Below are 21,342 nucleotides of genomic sequence, written 5' to 3'. Positions count from 1 at the left end.
ATCCTTTCTTTTATTTCCATCATTGCTTCTTCGATGTACAGATGGCACAGTAGCGGCGAAAGACTACATCCTTGTCTTAAACCAAGCACTTCGTTCTTGGTCATCCACTCTTACTATTTCTTCTTTGCTCTTATACATACGAGGTGGAATCCAAAATTTTCTGAACTGGTGGTGCCATCTGGAAAGTAGGAGTAGCACCAACACGTCGTTCTCTCATTTCAGGAGTCAGCTGCCGTGGCACCCAACTTGCAGACACTTCGTGAAACTGGAGCACATCATACACATTGTGGTGTGCTGACCCATGACTAATCTGTAAACATGCTGCAATGTCATTCAGTGTCACTCGGCGGGTTTCCTTCACTATGGCTTCAACTGCTGCAATGTTTTGTGGAGTCACAATTCGTTGTACCTGACCTGGAGTGCCTTATTGGATCTTAAATCCTCCACAACTCTCTTAAATTCTGATCCTAATACAGGATCCTCTATCTCTTCTAAATTGACTCCTGTTTCTTCTGCTATCACATCAGGCAATTCTCCCCTCTCATAGATGCCTTGAATGTACTCTTTCCACCTATCCGTTCTCTCCTCTGCATTTAACAGTGGAATTCCCTTTGCACTTTTAATGTTACCACCCTTGCTTTTAATTTTACCGAAGGTTGTTTTGACTTTCGTATATACTGAATCAGTCCTTCCGACAGTCATTTCTTTTTTCGATTTCTTCACATTTTTCATGCAGCCATTTCGTCTTAGCTTCCCTGCACTTCCTATTTATTTCATTCCTCAGCGACTTGTATTTCTCTGTTCTTAAATTTCCCTGAGCATATTTGCACTTCCTTCTTTCATCGACCAGCTGAAGTATTTCTTTTGTTAGCCATGGTTTCTTCCCAATTACCTTCTTTACAACTTGTGTGATTGCCCTTTTTTGAAATGTCCATTCCTCTTCAACAGTATTACCTACAGAGCTGTTCCTCATTGCTGTATCTATAGCCTTGGAGAACTTCATGCATATCTCGTCATTCCTTAGTACTGCTGTATCCCACTTCTTTGCGTATTCAATCTTCCTGAGTAATCTCTTGAACTTCAGCCTGCTCTTCATCAATGTTACATTGCTATCTGAGTATATATCTGCTCTTGGGTACGCCTTGCAGTCCATAATCTGGTTTCGGAATCTCTGTCTGATCATGATGTAATGTAACTGAAATCATGCTGCATCCCCCGGCCTTTTCCAAGTATATCTCTTGCCATTCATGAAGAGTGTATTCGCTATCACAAGCTGAAATTTATCACTGGACGCACTTAATCTTTCTCATTTCTCATTCCTTTTCCCGAACTCATATTTTCGTGATATCTTTTCTTCCACTCCTTACTCTACACCTGCATTCCAGTCCCCCATTACTATTAGTTTTCGTCTTCCTTTACGTGCTGTATTACCCTTTCACTATCCTCATATACCCTCTCTATCTCTTCATCTTCAGCTTGCGATTTTGGCATTTATACCTGAACTATCATTGTCGGTGTTGGTTTGCTGATGTTTCTGATAAGAACAACCCTATTACTGAACTGTTCACAGTAATATTCTCTCAGTCCTACCTTCCTATTCACAACGAATCCTACTGCCGGGCCGGCCGCGGTGGTCTGGCGGTTCTAGGCGCTCAGTCCGGAACCAGGAGAGTGGTGGTCCCGTGGTTAGTGTGAGTAGCCGAGGAACGAGAGGTCCTTGGTTCAAGTCTTCCCTCGAGTGAAAAATTTTATTTTCGCAGAGTTATGATCTGTCCGATCGTTCATTGACGTCACTGTTCACTGTAATAAGTTTAGTGTCTGTGTTTTGCGACCGCACCGCAAAACCGTGCGATTAGTAGACGAAAGGACGTGCCTCTCCAATGGGTACCGAAAACATTTTATCGCAAGGTCATAGGTCAACCGATTCCTCCACAGAAAAACACGTCTGATATATTGTATACGACACTGGTGACGGCATGTGTGTCATGACAGGAATTTGTTGTCGACCCACCCAACTTGTACACTTGGCGAATGGGTAAAAAGATTCTTCTACCTTGCCCGATTTAGGTTTTCCTGTAGATGTGATAATCACTCCCAAAACACTGATGAAAACATAATAGTTTGTCACATAAACTGAAAATAAAAAATTAAACTTTTCACTCGAGGGAAGACTTGAACCAAGGACCTCTCGTTCCTCGGCTACTCACACTAACCACGGGACCACGACACTCCTGTGATTGCGTTATCCTTGATGTTGCTTATCTTGCACATGGACTACTCAGTTTATATATTTTGCTCATTTTTTCATAGTTCCACACAACTTATTCCTGTTTTCTCGATTGATGTGTGTTCAGTTTTTCAAGGCCTACCCACTGTGCCAACTTATAACTAAATCTGAGGGGGGTGCGATGGGGAGGTTCCCTTGTAAGCAAACGCCGCTGCCCTTGGTCGTTAAGTTGCCCGTAATGAAAGGTAACACCTGAAATATGGTATTTTCGACACACTCTTGACACTGTGGATCTCAGAATATTGTACTTCCTAATGATTTCCGGAAATGAATGTCCCATGCGTCTAGCTGCAACTACCATTCCGCATTCAAAGTCTGGTAATTCCCGTCGTGCGGCCATAATCAACTCGGAAACCTTTTCAAATGAATCACCTGAGTACAAATGACAGCTCCACCAACGCATTGCCCTTTTATACCTCGTGTACGAGGTACTACAGCCATCAGCGTATAAGCATGTCGCAATCGCGTGATTTTTGGCACCTCAGTGCATACGGCCGCTGAATAAAAAAAATACATCTATTGTTTCAATTCTTCATATAAAATATTTTAAAGTTCATAAAATACACCAAAAGGATTTCCTGGATTTAGTGCTGGAGACCGTCCAGGTACAGCGACGAAAATTGTCGCACAAAATTTCCCGTTCTGCATGACTGAGAGTGATGGATAGCCCGGTACATCGTCATATACATTGGTGGCCTTTGAAGCTACGATACCTGGAAAGACAATAAACAAGGAATTATCGTTTTTCACGTACATAGTAGTGTAGGAAGAATACCTCAAGCAGCAACAATGGCTTTCACCGGGCTGGGTAGCGAATTGGTCTGAGCTTACCCGACAGGTAAGGGAACGACGAACCCTGCTGCTTCACCTCAACGGTAGAGCTGATCAGTAGCAGCGGCTGTCGATTGGAGTCCTGAATTTTTCAGGACGGCCCATGACCAGACATTGTCAGTGGGTGTAGGTCAGGACGTAGGCCAGAACGTAGACGAGGTTCAACGGAAGACAGGACCACAGCCATACACTTATTAATAAAAAAAATTTAAAAGTAGAAACTTTTAATCTCTAGCCCGAAATTTCGTAACACAATTGGAGTTCGATAACTAGTTTGGGTGCTGTCTGCAACCACCTTCAGATCGTTCCAAATACGAAAAGGCGGTTGATAAGCATTTGAAAGCATCATTATCTGGAGTCATGCAACACCATCCATTCGTAAGAACCAAAACAATAACAATAAACAGTTGTGGTACTTACGAATGTATGTTATTGCATGACTACAGCTAAGATCCTTTCCAATGCTTTTTTTCTGCTTTTTCATATTTAGAACTATCCTGAAGATGATTGTAGATAGCAACCGAAACTAGTTATCGAACTTTAATTGTGATAGAAAAATTGAGGTCTAGGCATTAAAAGTTTTTAATTTAAAAATTTTTTATTTAATAATTCACATTAAGGCCGCCATCTCTACCCCCTGACCAGGTTAGTTTTCACTAATATAAGTCACTTACAAAAGAAATAAACAGGGAGTGCAGAAAACTATGACGAAAAGATTGCAGGGAAAGCGTCACGAAATTGAAAAAGGAATGGTCATCGGAAGGACTGATTTAGCATATAGAGAAGTCAAAACAACCTTTTTATGAAATTAAAAGCAAAGTCGTCAACATTACGAATGCACTGAAAATTCCACTGTTAAGCATAGGAGGAAAAGAGTATATTGGAGGTCTGTATGAGAGGGAGGACTTGACTGATGACGTAATAGAAGAAGAAATGGGAGTCAGTGTGGACGACATAGGGATCCAGTATTAGAGTCAGAGCGTAACGAACATCCCGCTCATAATGGTTCAAATGGATCCAAGCACTATGGGACTTAACATCAGAGGTCATCCGTCCCCTAGACTTAGAACTACTTAAACGTAACTAACCTAAGGACATCACACACATCCATGCCCGAGGCAGGATTCGAATCTGCCACCGTAGCAGCAGCGCGGTTCCGGACTGAAGCGCCTAGAACAGCTCGCCCACAAACTTCCGGATGACTTGTGGTTAAATAGGGTAGAAGGGATAAGTAACATTCCTTCGGAAAATCTGGAATCTTTTGGAAAAGTGGCAACCAGCCAACTATTCAAATTCGTTTGTAGAACCTACTCGTGCGAGACTGGTGATGTACCATCAGACTTTCGGAAAAATATCATTCACACAACTCAGAAGATAGCAAGGGTCACGTAACTGTGAGGACTGTCGAACAATAAGTATAACAGCGCATCTAGCCAAGTTCCTGAGAAGAATATTACACGAAAGAATGGAAAAGAAGTCGAGCCTCTATTACATGAAGATTAATTTGGCCTTAGGAAAGGTAAAGTCACGGAAAAGCAGTTTGGTGATGGAAGCAAGACTTACGAAAACGGAAGATACATCCATAGGATCTGTCGGTCTAAAGAGAGCGTTCAACAATTTAATATGATGCATGATGTTCAAAATTCTCAGAACGATATACTTAAGGTATAGGGAACGATGCATAGCACACTATACGTACAAGAACCAAAAGGAGATCATAAGAATGGAAGACCAAGAACGAAGTGGTGGGATTAAAAAGAGTGTTCGGAGAGGCAGTGACCGAAATGAAGTAGGACTAAAATTCAGGGTGAAAGGATATTAATTATAGGATTTGCTGATGACTTTGCTATCCTCAGTGAAAGTAAAGAAGAATTACAAGACCTGTTGATTGGAATTAAGGGTCTAATGAGCGCATGCTATGGATTGGGTGTTGAGCGACGCCGGGTAACCATGGAGGTAAAAAAAAAAAAAAAGTGTCACTACGTCACAAACTTGAAGCTGATGTCCGCCATCATAACTAGCCCAATACATTAGGTTCACCGAATTCATTCCTCCATGGTTCTCCGCTTTAATACTTCCCCGTGACGTCGCTCTGATGTGCCCGTGCCCACTTTCGACCATTTGGCTGCTTTGATTGTCTGGATACGTAGTTGTTTCATCATAGATGCCAGCTTGCGCTGTTTACTGGTGCGATCCGATCGTCATATGAAGTTTAAAGGAATCACATTTTATCCGTAAGTGGAGCAATTCAAGCAATATTTTCTTTCGAATACATGAATTATTGTTGCACTGTTTACTTTCGTTGTAACGGTTTTATTTCTATTATTTGACTTTAGATTTGCTTACTTTACTCATTGTCCGTTCTTAGTCTCCTTTCCTGTGTTTCTCATTGCCTTCCAAGCTGCAAACTCTCCGACGGCCGAGTCACACTGTATCAGCGGTCTCGTCCCCGTACAACACACAGCTACGTAACTGCGCTGATTGTTGGGTGAGCATCTGATGTCCTAAATTCCTCTCGCTGATAATTATTATTCATCGTTCACCATTCCTCCTCCTTTAATGTGTGTGTGTGTGTGTGTGTGTGTGTGTGTGTGTGTTTGTGTGACTGTATGAATGTGTATGTGTGCTCTGTTTCCTTTCTGAAGAAGGCTTTGGCTGAAAATTTATGTAACACTCTTTTCGTCGTGCCTGCCTTCTACTCGGTGTGTGAGTAGCAGTCTATCCGTTTGACAATATAGTTAGTCCTTCATGAAGTTTCTTGTACTCGTAAATAATCAACTGCACTTCAACAGAAACAATGTTGTACATAATTACAATACCAGAAGAAAGAAATGACGTTCATTGCGCCACACTAAGGTTGTCTGCACCACAAACAGGGGTTCACGATGGTACAACAAGAAGTTTTGACCACTAACCCACTGGTACAAAATGCCTAATACACAGGAAAGTAAAATTTGAAACTAAACAGAAAACGTTTCTCTTTGTAACTCTTCCTATTTCTCAGAAGATTATTTGTTATTGTAGTGTTAAACTGTGATGGGTAGGAATTAATGACTAACATCTGTCTGTCTTTAATCATAAAACATAAAAACTAACAAATCATCAGCAGGGAGGCATATTTACAAGAAATTGGTGTCAGTATATAATGACTTGTTCCATATCATCACGATTTAACTAAACATTGAAGTAACTAACTGTTGGTGTATCACAAAGTATGCTTTAGATTTATATACTTTCAAAACCTCAAAATGAAATTCAGAAGTAAAATCAAGCAAATTATCAAAGTAGACGTACATTCCAACAGTGCTATGTTTGCTTATTCCTGAAAAACTGACAGAGTTACTGGCGAGAGACATTCTGGGAAAAGAAGCAAACAAGCTACTGTTGGAAAGGTAAGCCTAATCTTACAAACGTTATCCCGTCCTTGCTAAAAATTTACTCACGTACATGTTAAAGCAAAATGTCGATTTTAAGGGGTCTTAAGCATTTGAGACAATTCCCTTAATCACATTTATAGCATTCCTCAAGGCTGGAAGATGTTTACAACATTATATCGCTATTTTACCCTGTAAATTAGTATGATTGGTCACACACTGAATGACGCATCATCGGTAAAGTTTCAAAGTGAGAAGATGGGTAAATTACAGTGAGACTAATACGCTCAGAAACAAATAAAACAAGAACTCTGTTCTGCAAGATGGTATAACTCTACGCAGTTCTGCTCCTTTGACGTTGCAATAATCATTCACTTTTCTGACTTACACAAGATATGATAGCAAGTCTTGCTTCTTCCTCATTGCACACGTTTATGGGCTGACAAAGAACACGTACGTAAATTATTTGCAAACGTGATCACTAAAAATGTTGTGCATACTAGCTGAAAGGGGAAAATGTAACGAACGAGAAGCATTACCGATATCAGTAAGCAAACAAGCACTGTTTTCGGATTTCCAGTTTCATTTACTATCGATACAAATGCATTAAAAGTGGAATTAAATGGATTACGAAAGCATGATTTTCACATCACTTCCTTCTGTTTCTGGTTATCCTAAATACAGCAGCAAAAAACAGGTTACGTTAACGACCCCAAATGTGTCGTTATCACTAGAGCAAATACGCATTCCAGAATAGAAAAGTGAAATTGTCTTCCTGTCACTATGTTATTCATGTAAGCTCTGTAATTTAGTATTTAAAACAATGATTGCGCCCACACGACAAAAAAATGAACAAGAAGCAATTGCAAACAGTAGTCTGCTAAATGGTTTGGGCTACTTAAAATGGCGACAACCCAGCCCACTGTGGCTTCAAAACAACGTACAGCTGTAGTGTCACCTCCTTTTTTCACCTCCTTGTAGGTAATATTCTTCTCACAACACTTCCTGCAAACGTGATGACATTTTGACGTTACGCGCAATATCGACAATTGCTGCAGCAGATGTCATATTCATTTTGGTATATTTAGCTACTTTGTATTACAACTTGCAATATGCTGTCTTCAGGCAACGACGCATTAAAAATGTACCACAGACACATATCCCCTGTCATTAAATTTCAGTTAATAGCGCATCGAAGATACAAGTTTTCAAGAGACATTGTGATCAACAATACATGAGTCAAATATCACATGAATATGCTGTGTTTTATGGAGTTGTAGGATAGAGGTTCGCAACCTGCTACTTGGTAACTTTTTTGCATCTTAGCGTCGTTAACACATTATGGAACCTTCTTATGAATGTAATACAAGCACGATCCGCAATATTCGATGTTATTTAACATTTCCGTCTGATTAGAGAACGAAGGATGACACAAGTAACTGGCTGTATGCTTTTGAATATCTGATGAGTTCCGCCTGTGTCATTAGGTGGGAACCTAAGAGGACAGCTTAAATTGCTGCAAGTGAAACTAACAGCAATAAAATTCATATTCTTTGTTGTCACACATGTTTCGCGAGTAACATTCATCTCACAAGACTTCCTGTAAACCATTGTCAATTCCACTTGGTATATCTCTGCCGCTAACGACATGGGTGAGTTGATAGCCCTGTGAAAGAGACCTGCATAGGATACTAACGAAAGTCAGTAGAAGCTCCTACGTCTGTCGATATTGTGTGTGACATCAAAATGACGCCACGTTTACAGAAAGTCTTATGTTGCCCGGCAACATCTGGAGGGAAACCATTATTATCAGCTCAAAGTCAGTTGCGTATTCTGAGGTCCCACACATGATTTTTTATGTTCTTAAATTAATATTTTCAGGCTGTCTTTATTTAAGGCCCAACATAGCGGCGGATCACCTGAAACGAGCTACAACAATCAGAACTTTGGAGGTCGGATTACAATCCTTTTAATCTTATAAAATTCTTTTGAAAAGCTAGTCGCCACAATTTCAAAATTTTTCAGTGTCCATATGCTTGAGATGGTGCTGTTGTCGGACGACACTATGATGTATATCACTACATTAACATCGTTAAATCGACCATTATGGACTCTATTGAGCACGCGATGTGAAACTTCCAATAAAACGTACACTACTGGCCATTAAAATTGCTACACCACGAAGACGACGTGCTACAGACGTGAAATTTAACCGACAGGAAGAAGATACTGTGATATGCAAATGCTTTTCATAGCATTCACACAAGGTTGGCGCCGGTGGCGACACCTACAACGTGCTGACATGAGGAAAGTTTCCAACCGACTCCTCATACAAAAACAGCAGTTGACCGGGGTTGCCTGGTGAAACGTTGTTGTGATGCCTCGTGTAAGGAGGAGAAATGAGTACTATCACGTTTCCTACTTTGATAAATGTCGGATTCTGGCATATCGCGATTGCGGTTTATCGTATCGTGACATTGCTGCTCGCGTTGGTCGAGATCCAATGACTGTTAGCAGAATATGGAATCGGTGGGTTCAGGAGGGTAATAGGAACGCCGTGCTGGATCCCAACGGCCTCGTATCTCTAGCAGTCGAGATGACAGGCATCTTATCCGCATGGCTGTAACGGATCGTGCAGCCACGTCTCGATCCCTGAGTCAACAGATGGGGACGTTTGCAAGACAACAACCATCTGCACAAACAGTTCGACAACGTTTACAGCAGCATGGACTATCAGCTCGGAGACCATGGCTGCGGTTACCCTTGACGTTGCATCACAGACAGGAGCACCAGCGATGGTGTACTCAACGACGAATCTGGGTGCACGAATGGGAAAACGTTATTTTTTCGGATGAATCCAGGTTCTGTTTACAGCATCATGATGGTCGCATCTGCGTTTGGCGACACCGCGGTGAACGCACATTGGAAGCGTGTATTCGTCATCTCGTGATGGTATGGGGTGCCATTGGTTACACTTCTCGGTCACCTCTTGATCGCATTGACGGCATTTTGAACAGTGGACGTTACATTTCAGACGTGTTACGACCCATGGCTCTACCCTTCATTCGATCCCTGCGAAACCCTACATTTCAGCAGGATACTGCACAACCGCCTGTTGTAGGTCCTGTACGGGCCTTTCTGGATACAGCAAACGTTCGACTGCTGCCCTGGCCAGCACATTCTCGAGATATCTCACCAATTGAAAACGTCTGATCAATGGTGGCCGAGCAACTGGCTCGTCACAATACGCCAGTCACTACTCTTGATGAACTGTGGTATCGTGTTGAAGCTGCATGGGCAGCTGTACCTGTACACGCCATCCAAGCTCTGTTTGACTCAATGCCCAGACGTATCAAGGCCGTTATTACGGCCAGAATTGGTTGTTTTGGGTACTGATTTCTCAGCATCTATGCTCCCAAATTTCGTGAAAATGTAATCACATGTCAGTTCTAGTAAAATATATTCGTCCAATAAATACCCGTTTATCATCTGCATTTCTTCTTGGAGTAGTAATTTTAATGGCCAGTAGTGTACTATGGCAAAGAATTGATTAGTATTTGGTTAGACATTAGAGCTCACTTTAAACTAAAATAAAACGTAATTCAGTGTCAGTTTCATCAGTACGCCCGGGGTAGAATGTTGTTCTGCACATAGCTCATTCCATCAGTTGCGTGCTTAACATAATAATCCAGTACGAACTTGGGAGTCTTTACCTTGAGTTCCTGTTGGACGTGTTTGTTGCGCAAGTTGAGGTCCGGCTGGTGTTCCCCCAGCTGGTGCAAGTAGTACTGGCGCCTCTTTGCGTTCCACGTCCAGGCCGAGTCACCGTACAGGCTCAGCTGTGAACACATTCAAAATCCGGTTTTGTTTATTTAGCATTAGTAGCTTCAACAGGTTATAACACGCCAACGACCCCCTTAAGGTCAATTAAGATAGAATATCATAATATGAAGTAGGGAAAGAGTTATCTTGGCAAATACGACATCTTTGCCGATAAGCTAACACCAAGAAGTTTTGATAACAACGACATTATACATCACTGAGAGTTTTTGTTATGAAAAGAGGAGGAAGAAACCTCAGATTTAGTTAATGGACAAATATCAAAGTGATAATTGCCATTAATATCTTGGAAGCTAAGGTGATGTTAGTCAGAGATAACTTATATGTGGAAGAGAGTTGTAAGCACAACGGAGAAATTCAATGCGCCTACAATACTCTTTCACAGAAGAAGTCGACTGGTGGCCCTCGTCCTGTAAAGACGTGCGAGAACAATTCTTGTCTTAGTTGTTGAGAGTACGGAACGCGACGAGATTGTTTTGCGTTACGTGATTCACGAACTTCGTAAACTGATTTTCTAAGCACAGACAGGAACTGATAGACGCGTTTAACCGTGCATAACGGGTTAATTGAACTTAATTGACGAAACTAGTGAATATTGGTCTTGACTTTCAAATAGTTGAACTGAAAGAAGAGTAGATAGTATATCAAAGGACTACACTCAATTAGTCTCGAGTAGGACACAATTACACGACTTCACGAAGATAATACAATTACGCTGAAGAGTCAAGTTCTCGTAATTGTCAAGAAACTTATTTTTAATGGAACTGACTTTACCAACCAACTGCGTGTGCATGTGGTGCGAAGGTTATAAAGTATTTAGTGGCCAAGGAATAATAAACTGTTCGTTCCAAGTGAAATATCAAGCGTGGACTACATAATTAAGTGATTTAATCAATGATAGTTAACTAACGACTGTTCAGCAGGGACAATTTAATTTGAATATCAAAATACCCACTTCATAAATTGAAAAGAGAACTTTTGAACATCTTTTTTTTAATATTACGGCGTAGGTTCACTCAGACGTGATCAAAGAGTATCTGTGGACCTCGCTTCATACAGGTTCAGCAACTCCATAGCAACGAGCCAACAACGTACGAGAAGACTCATAACCACAATGTTTCCTCGCAATTGGTGGTGTGTATGATGCGGATGAGATAAGATTTAACAACTACTGCATATCCGGGCAATGAATCATTCAATCTTAAACCAGAAGAAGCATCCATCGTACGAGTTCGCATTTCTGTCTCCCGTTCACCAACGGGGATCTACGTCATGGCGCATCGTGTCTCAACTCCACTGCGAGAGCTGTGGCAGTAGCAGCTCTACGGCGTCGACAATATCAGCACGTGGTTGGAGTGCCGGGACGCCACAAGGTACAATGGATCATCTGAACCTAGCATAATTTAAAGGCACAACGACATACAGAATGATTCAGACCTCCAACATCGAAAATGTACAGGCGGCAGAAAACTACTTCGTGACAAGATACAAGTGGTCAGAAATGTTCACTATCATGATTTGGCTGGAGACCGAATATCTACACTGCAGTAATCAACATAGATTCCGTAAACAACGTTCGTGTGAAAGTCAACTCCTGTTCGACCACGAGACCTAGCAAATAGTAAACACTGACGCTTGGGTTGATGCCGTGGTCTTTGAATTCCGGAAGGCGATCGATGCACTTCCTCACTGTAGCCTTATGAACAATACACCAGCATGCGGACTATCAGACTAGCTTCCTGTTTGGATTGAAGAATTCCTAGCAAACTGTAAGTAGGCTGTTTAGTTTTTTATGTTGGTAACGCCACGTAGCGCTCTGTATGAAAATCACTAACTGTGCTGTGTGCAGTCTGTGGCTGGTTGGACTCATTGTTCAAATATTCGCTTGTGTAGTGTTGGGCAATGGGATGTGAACAGCGCGTAGCGAATTGGATGTCACAAAATTATATATATATATATATATATATATATATATATATATAATGACTTTTTAAGGTAAATACATTGTTTGTTCTCTACCAAAATCTTTCATTTACTAACTATGCCTATCTGCAGTTTGGCGCTCGTTGTATTGCAGTAGTTCGACTAACGAAGATTTTTGTGAGGTAAGTGATTCATGAAAGGTATAGGTTATTGTTAGTCAGGGCCATCCTTTTGTAGGGATGACTGAAAGTCAGACTGCGTTGCGCTAAAAATATTGTGTGTCAGTTTAGTGATGATCAGAATAAGTAAAGAGAGAAATGTCTGAGTACGTTCAGTTTTGCTCAGCTGTTTGAAAATCAAATAACGTAGGAGGTTTTCCAGGACTGTCGTTCTGATTTTTCTAAGGGGACGTTTCAAAACATGACACAGCATATCATTATTAAAGGAGAAAGACCTTAAAGTAACTTCAGGCATACATCTAGAGACTGATGTAGCACCATTACTGATCACAATATATGTAGATGACTTAGTTAATAACGTCGAAAGATCTTTGACCGTGTTTGAAAAAGAAAGAAGAAAGATTAAAGTTTAACGTCCTATCGACAGCGCGAACGTTAGAGATGTAGCAGAAGGCCGGATTATGAAAGGAGCAGGAAGGAAATTGGCCGTGATCTGCTCAAAGGAATTGTCCCAGAATTTGCCGGGTGCGATTTGGAGAAATCACGAAAAACCTAAATCTGGATTGCCGAAAAGTGATTTGAATCGTTGTTCTTCCCATTGTGAGTTCAGTGTGCCAACCACTGCGCCACATCGCTCAGTGGGGCCGTTCGCGAATGTGCTGCAGTACAGGGTGCTTATAATTAAACTTTCAAACCGCTGTTGAAATAACACCACTGGTCAAAATGACGTCATATTGCATCGGAACATTATCAGAGAATGGGGAAAACGTATGGGAGAAGAAAAGTAAATAGTTACAAAATGTACCAATAGATGGAGCTGTAAGCATCGTAATTTAATAGTGGTCGACTACAAATGACAAATGAATCATACAACCATGCCTTAAGTGTACGTTTGACGTTAGACTACTACTGAGTGTGCATCGGTGTACAGGTGTGATACTGTTAGTTACGTATGCCCATCCACCACGGCAAAGTCATATCACATCGGATGGGAAAAATCTGTTTTTAATTGTCGCGAGGCCCAAAACCGCATAAAAAGCATCAATCAAAATCAAATCGGATTATTAATTTCCGTGAGACTGGCGCAAAACATGTTCAATATGCTGTACACCGTTTTTCGTAACAAGTTGAAATCGAGAAACTGCATGTTCCACAACTGATCGAAGTGTTTCCGGGGTCACGTTCAGTACAGCTAAGTTTGCAATCGGAACACTAAACACAACTCTTTCAGATAGCCCCACAGCCAGAAGTGACACGGATTAAGATAAGCGATCGGGACTGCCAGGCTGTAGGGAAATGGCGGCTGATAATTCTAGCATTTCCGAAATGGAGCTTCAGCAGCTGCTTAACAGGATTTTCAGTGTGCGGAGGTGCGCCGTCTTGCATAAAAGTGATCCCACCCACACATCCACACTGTTGGAGGGCTGGAATGACGCGGTTGCGCAAAAGACACTCATAGCGCTTGCCAGTGACGGTATAGGCCCTAGGAAAAATGATGCCGTAAACACGCACCACACGTGACCTTTTCAGGATGTAGTGGTACTGGTTGATTTGGTTGTGGATTTTCCGTTGCCCATATTCGACAATTCTGTGTATTGGCATATCCCATCAGAAGGAAGTGGGCTTCGTCTGTCCACAAAATCTTCCACAGCCAACAATTGTCCACTTCCATGCGAGCAAGAAATTCTAAAGCAAGGGTCTCCCTTGCTGGCAAGTCAACAGGAAGCCTCGTGCGCTTGGGTAATTTTGAATGGATAGCAAAGAAGGGTGTTTCCTTGGATTTTACTCACCGTGCTCACGGTATGTCCAATGTTCGGGTAATTCTCCGTGCACTACACGTTTGCACACCACCACTCGTCTCCTCCTGCATTGCTCTGGCCACTGTTTCCACTGGCGTGAAATCTATTCGTTTCCTCCCTCTACCAGGTTGCACACCGAAAGAACCCGTCTTTTCGAATTTCCGAATCATCTTCTCCAGACCCACGGCTGTCATCGGACCAACGCCTTCTTTCAAACCCTTCAGTATCCCGAACTTCTGCAGAGCGACATGTGCACAGTCATCATTCTTGTAATACAGCTTTACAAGCAGAACACGATCACGCATTGAGACAGTCATGCCGAACGCGAAAGGAGGAAAAGCCGTGTGCCCGTTTTCTTTTCTTTTTTTTCGTTTATTGTAATTTAATTCCCCTGCCCCATAAATGGAGATGAGGGGGTAAAATATACGGGGATACTGGAGTACATTTAAAAAGTCGATATACTGTTAAAGGAACACAGCTGGTAATTAGTTGCGTAATTAAAATCACTGGAGTCAAATATAAGTTAAAAGATGGCCACAGTATAAAAATCACACAGAGTAAGACTCTTAAAAACTAAAACCACTGTAAACAACGGAAAACTCAGAAAGAATAAATACTGCTAGTAGGGAGCTACCGAAGGACTGGAGGTCGGAGAGGAGGGAAAATAGGTAATGGGGGGGGGGGGGGGTGGAAGAGGAAAATGGGGGAACAGGGGCCGCACCAAGAGGAAGTAGACGGGCATAGGGGGAGATGAAGAGGGAAGACAAAGCAGGAGGGAGTGCAGAGACACTGAAGGGAGCACAGGAGAGGGAGGGGGCATAGGAGGGGAAAGCCGCTCAGGAAGAGGGGGAGGAGAAGGAACCCTGAGGAGGAGGCAGGAGGAAGGTAGGATTAGAGTTGGTAGGAAGGGTAGACGTCAGGGTGAAGCTCATCATCCGGGAGGGGCAGGTGCAGGAAGTCGCGTTTGGAAAGGAGGTGGAGGCTGTGGAGATGGAGAGAGCGTGGGACACAATGGTAAAGGCGTGGTAATGGGCTGGGGGTGGAGAGGAAGGGAGACACTAGGGGGTGAGGGGGATCGAGGCGGCGGACAATATACAGGGTGCAGATGTGTTCAAGGAAAAGGAGAAGGTGGGAGAAGGGGATGAGGTCATAGAGGATGTGCGTGGGGGACAGAAGGTGGAAGTGGAAGGCGAGGCAGAGTGCATGGCGTTCGAGGATTTGGAGGGCATTATAGAACCTGGGTGTACTTGGGGTGATTAAACCAGCTTCAATGGGTCGTGCGCATGACTGGTGCTTTCATTTGCGTATTCGGACAGAAACAGCGCAATCTATTGATCAATTTTCACACTATTTTTTTTTTTTTCGTGGGCCATACGTTTCCCCCCTTCTCCGATGATATTCCATTGCAATCTGACGTCATTACGACCAGTGGTGTTATTTCTACAGCGTTTTGAAAGTTTAACTTTAAGTAAAATTACTATTTATATAATTCGTCTCATCAAAAGTATCAGGACACCACTATGTAACACTTAATTGACCAGAGGATTTCACGAGGGGCGAATCTGCCAGTACAGAAAGAGGTGGTGAGTGCTGTAATGTCAGTAGAAAAGCAGTAATAGTAGAATGGTTCAGTCAAGAGAGCTCAGTGACTTGATACTCATTGGATGTTACCTAAAAAATGAATTGCCGAAGTCGACTGCTGTTGAACGATTGTAAAGTGGAAACGCAAAGCAACAGCCACAACTAAACCAAGACAAGGCAGACCACATCTACTGACGGTAGGAACCGTCGGGCATTGTGGAGGGTGTTTGTACAAAACCGTATGAAATCAACGGTAGGAGTTAATTGTGATTTCCAAAGTGTTATCAGCAGTCTAGCTACCACCAGGAGTAGGGGAGATGAACACTAATGGGGCTGTTAGATTCCTCTTATTTCGGGCTCCAAATTATGATTGTATTGGGACGCTGCAGTTAACACGAATAACTCGATCTCTTAAACAGCAACATAAACCGCTACTGTGGTGAGTAGGAAAGTAGTTACCACAGTTGGAACTCTGCTAGACTGGCAGCGTCATAAGGTACTGAAACTAAGCCAGTGAGGTGAGGAGCCATGAGTAAGCCGTGCCAGCGGATGCAAGTCGGCGTTTTTCGGAATACCTGTACTGAAGATAAAAAACACGAACAGTGTCGCAATTCATTGGAGAGTCAGAATTTTTCAAGAAATGAACTTCCTGGCTTGCGGATAGCATCACGAAGTTATAATATTGTGAATCACGGAGTGTGAAAAGTAGGTGTCGTGGAATGTGATAAGTTCGCATCGCGAAGTAATAAAGTTTCATTCAAGAATCAAGAAGCTTCTGAGAGAGGAATATCATCACGAGGACAAGGAGGAAGATGAACCAAGAGAGCAGTAGCAGTTATGGCGACGTCAGCCACATATCCAGAGCATAATTATTGCACAAATAGCTCTGTTCATGACCATGGAATAAGAACTAAAGTAAACTTATATTTACCAAGAAATAATAAAAATGAAACTGCACTTTTCACGAAGAAATAAAACTGTACAGTAAATTGTCTAAGGAGTATAAAGAATTACTGAAACAAACTTAGTAAAAAGGCTCTTAAAAGGTGCCTATTAAGCAACAGATTCTATGTACTGAAGGATTATGTGGAGAACACAGAGTAGGGGTTTGGAGGAAAATGTAAAACATATAAATGATAACAATAACAGTAGTAAAGCATCAGTCATTTCACGGAACACTTTCACACCACGGTTTCTCCTTTTTTTTCTTTTCCTTTTCTGGAAAACCTTGCTCCAAATGTATGCAGTATATATCGCTAGTAACTTATCCTCTTTCTGAGCTTAACTTCTCACTCATTATACAGTGATGCTGACTCAGTTTTTCATGCTAGAAAATTGGAAATTGCAGTACACAAAATCGTAACCAGACATCGTCGCTGTGGTACTGACATCACTGTGAAACAATGTGTGGCAATGTGTAGTATGTGCAGTGACTGGGAATGAAAAATGAGTTAAGTGTATAACACTAGACCTTTAAATTATCAAATAACTTCATTGTACGACAGCATTGTACACGATGCATAAATCAAATGAGGTATCACCGTTAAACACACGGGCATTGCATTTCGTACATTGGTGGCTCCAGTCTTCATCCAGCAATCCAGATTTAGTTTTTCCATGGTTTCCTTAAATTACTTCAGGCAAACGTTAGGATGGTTTCCCCTATACGGAAACGGCCGACTACCTGTTCCATCCTTATCACACTAGACATGTAAGTATGTAAGAATTATATTTTTGTTGCTCTTAATTTGTAATATGATTATATGCTCAATATACTAGTAAAAGTGATTCGCGGCTGAGTAGAACTACTAATATTAGTGATAGTAGTAGCAGTGGGAACAATTTCCGTGCGCATGTGGCATATCAAAAGCAGTTCAAGTCACTGAGGGAGCAGCATATGCAGAGTTCGGAGTTCAGAGCACATGCAGGGCGCTAAAACGTACAGAACGTATGTCGAAGATATGTTGTTCATAAGAGGAGATTAAAATAATAATTAAATACTGTGGCGTAAGCTTCCACTTAGGAAATCTAAGAGGCAAGGGGTATACTCGTACACCATGAATCATTTGGAGGAAAATGAGGAGCAGGAGCTTTCACAAGAAACTAGAACAGAAAACGTTACTGAAGCAAGTACTCGGGAAGTGAATAATGGGAAGGACATAAAAGAAAATGAAAATATAAATAGCAGTACGCGGGAAATGTTTCAAGCTCTTACGAGAAAAATTGACGAAATAGAATCATCTATCAGGGAAGCAAACAGTAAAATAGAAGAATCTTATAGGGAAATTTGATGATATAAGAAAGGATATCAAGGCTCATTTTCTCAGAACACGAAAAGCAAATTTAACAAAATAGAGGCAGCTCTCACTGAAAAAATAGAAGTACACCAACAATAAAAAGCAACAAGACTGAAGAGGTTATTTAAAAAACTAACAAGAAATTTAGAGAAATAAGTGAAAAGATTGATTGATTCAGGGAGAAAAAAATAGGCACAAATGTACTGTCCAGTGAAATAAGTGAAGATATTGTCTTGGTATCTTCATTAAATAAAGATAACGAAGAAAATAAGAGAGCTAGATATTTTTCAAATCTGAGTTTAGTGAGGAGAAAGAAACATAGAAAGACAGTATCTGAATTAAATAATAAGGTAAACGTCGTTAATTCTTCATTATCTGTTGAGATAGATTCAGTTAAAACTTCTCTTGATAACAACTTAAAAGAAGTATTTCAAAAAGTAGATGGTATTTGACGTAAACTTAATAATTTTAATGACAGAGGCACTGATTTTATTGCTGAAAAATAGAGAAGAAATTAAATTCAAAATTAAAAAGTATGGTTACAGCACACACTAATATTGAAAATGTTGTCAATAAGAACCATTATTTGAAAGCATGTACTTTCCACAACTTTGCTTTAATATATAAGAGAGATACGGTTATAACTGAGGACATTCAGATTTTGATGGAAGTAGATAGATGGTAGAGTAATGCTGAATGAGAAAACTAGAGGGGAGTTCGTGCAAAGTCTGAACATGAACTGAAAATAGTAATGAAACAGGTGATGAGGGAGGACTTTGGAACTGTAAGGGAAGCCCTTTTTTGAAGAATCAGAGACTGGAAGTAAAGAGGATTATCAGCCAACAGTGAACATTGAAAGTAATGGTATTGAGACAGTAATGTTCATTGACACAGGTAGCGAATATTACGCTGTTGCAGAAGGAATTTACAGGTAAATAACAAACAAAGCATAAATACCAGAATAACAAGTAAAGGGAGTTGAGGTCATAGTTGCTGTTGCAGGAAAAAGTAAAATAATAAGGAAACAAGTGTTACTAGAAGAGAAAATTCAGAGAACCATATTGAAGTTCAGACCCATGGTGGTCTTTGTCTTTGTCTTTGTCTTTGTCTTTGTCTTTGTCTTGCTGCGATCATAGGAATAAGTCTGTTGTTGAAGTATGTGGCTATTATAGTTTCTGAAAGGGGTGCTATGATCATGATGGTAAATGGGACTAAGAATTGGATAACATTTGTTAAGAAGGTCAATCGTCACAAAGAAGCGTAAGGCAGATGCTACTTAAAGGTAACTAATGAGTGTTTGCGATTGAACACTATTAACATTAAAATTACTTCACAAAAGCAAAAGAATGGCGAGAACAACGTTGAAACAGAAGTGGCAGCCGCTAAAATAAGGGCTGAAATAAACGAGATCACAGTAATTAACCAAACTGGAAAAAGGATCGTTAGATACGTTCCTTCTGAAATATGGAAAGGAGTTTTTGTACAAAGCAGATTTAATGAAAGGTGGCAGTTTTGAATTCGAGGTCAAATACAGCAGCTACATCTTATCCAGTACCTTTAACAAAAAAGACACCGTAAGAAGGGAAATTAAGAGAATATTTGACTCACTTGACTAATTTTAAAATATCAATGAGCCAGTTCTGCCATCCACTGGTATAGGTAGCTAAAAAGGCTGGATCAGCAAGGGCAACACTAGGTGCTAAAAACATAAATAGATAACATAACCTCAGAATGGCAGGCACAGACCTCTTGGAGAGTTACTACAGATATTTTAAGTGTCTAGCGTACTATGCAAACTTGACGTTAACATGGGTTACTGGCAAGTTTCATTATTGGAAAACTACAGGCAATACACAGCTTTTGTTTATGGAGGCAGGTGATACCAATTCAGAGTATTGCCTTTTGAAATAAATATCTCAGTGCCTCAATTCATACAAACGCAGGACTCTATATTAGGGAAAATCTACTGGCTAAGATTACAGTTTGAGTTGATCACATTTTTATTGCTGCCAGTGACTGGAGGCAGCATAATAGAATTCTGGCCAAAGAATAGTTACTGTCGTGTCTTTCCTAAAGAGTAATATTATTGTCAGGTATTACTGTCAGTCTAAGCAAGTCCAAATTCTAAAAAAGTGACATACAGTTCCTAGGATGTACAACTTCAGAAAGACACATCACTCCAAGTAGAGGGGAGTAGGAGGTAATAACAGAATATCCAGAACTAATGAACAGGAAGCAAGTAAAGTCATTTCTCATTTCACGTTATTTTTTATAGAAAACTCTAATTGTACAAGTTTTGCTGCTACGGTCACAGATTCGAATCCTGCCTCGACCATGGATGTGTTTGCAGACTTAGGTTAGTTAAGTTTAAGTAGTTCTATGTCTAGGGGACTGATGACCTCATATGTTAAGTCGCATAGTGCTTAGAGTCATTTCTATTTTTTTTTTCAGCTGCTTTACTTAACGAAAGAGAATGTTGCATGGGTTTGGATTAAATAGTATTAATAGGGATTTGAAAGAATTAAGGAAGCCCTATGTAAAGGAAATGCTTTGTTTTACCCGAAATCAGGTAAAGCTGACAGTTCAGAATATGAGATCAGAGCCCATCTATTTCAATCATTGGAGACAGAGAAGTGTACAGAGCACGGAATAATCAATTTTGCAAGCAGAATGTTAGTTACGTATGACCAAAATTGAACAGTTACTGAAAATGAATCATTAGCCATAGTTAATGCTTTCGAAAAATTTCACTATTAGTGGTGGATAGGAAAGTCACCATTTGCACTGATCCTTAAGCTTTAGCTTTCATAAATAATAGTAAACTGACAAATGGCAGTCTTACTAGATAGGCCATAGTGCTCCAAAAATACAGTACGTGCTAGGCAAAGATAACATTACATCAGTTGCGTTATCTCGCCTCCAGTTGGAATGAGTAAACGAGATCAGATGAATTCCGAACCAAATAGGTCCGTTTATATAACTGAAAAATGTAGAACATCAAGGTTACGTTAAAGAGAGACTATTAGAAACTCCAATGACAACAAAAAAATAGTCCCCTAGAACTTAGAACTACTTAAACCTAACTAACCTAAGGACATCACACACATTCATGCCCGAGGCAGGATTCGAACTTGCGACCGTAGCAGTCGCGCGGTTCCATACTGTAGCGCCTAGAACCACTCGGCCACTCCGACCGGCACCAATGACAACAGAAACAAGTACCAATATTAG

The 21,342-nt window shown here is 40.9% G+C and overlaps 1 protein-coding gene across 2 annotated transcripts in view; it reads right to left on the bottom strand.

The window, feature by feature from the left end:
• The window catches only part of LOC124605304, a 203,020-nt gene that overhangs the window by 79,327 nt on the left and 102,351 nt on the right, over window positions 1-21,342 (bottom strand). For both annotated transcript variants that reach the window (XM_047136930.1, XM_047137013.1), the window contains exon 5: window positions 10,206-10,331. In XM_047136930.1, coding sequence (XP_046992886.1) covers window positions 10,206-10,331 — 126 coding nt within the window. The remainder of the gene's footprint in view (window positions 1-10,205; window positions 10,332-21,342) is intronic.

The sequence above is a fragment of the Schistocerca americana genome, chromosome 1 (assembly GCF_021461395.2).
Source record: "Schistocerca americana isolate TAMUIC-IGC-003095 chromosome 1, iqSchAmer2.1, whole genome shotgun sequence".
NCBI lineage: Eukaryota > Metazoa > Arthropoda > Insecta > Orthoptera > Acrididae > Schistocerca > Schistocerca americana.
This window is presented reverse-complemented; position numbering and strand designations above follow the sequence as displayed.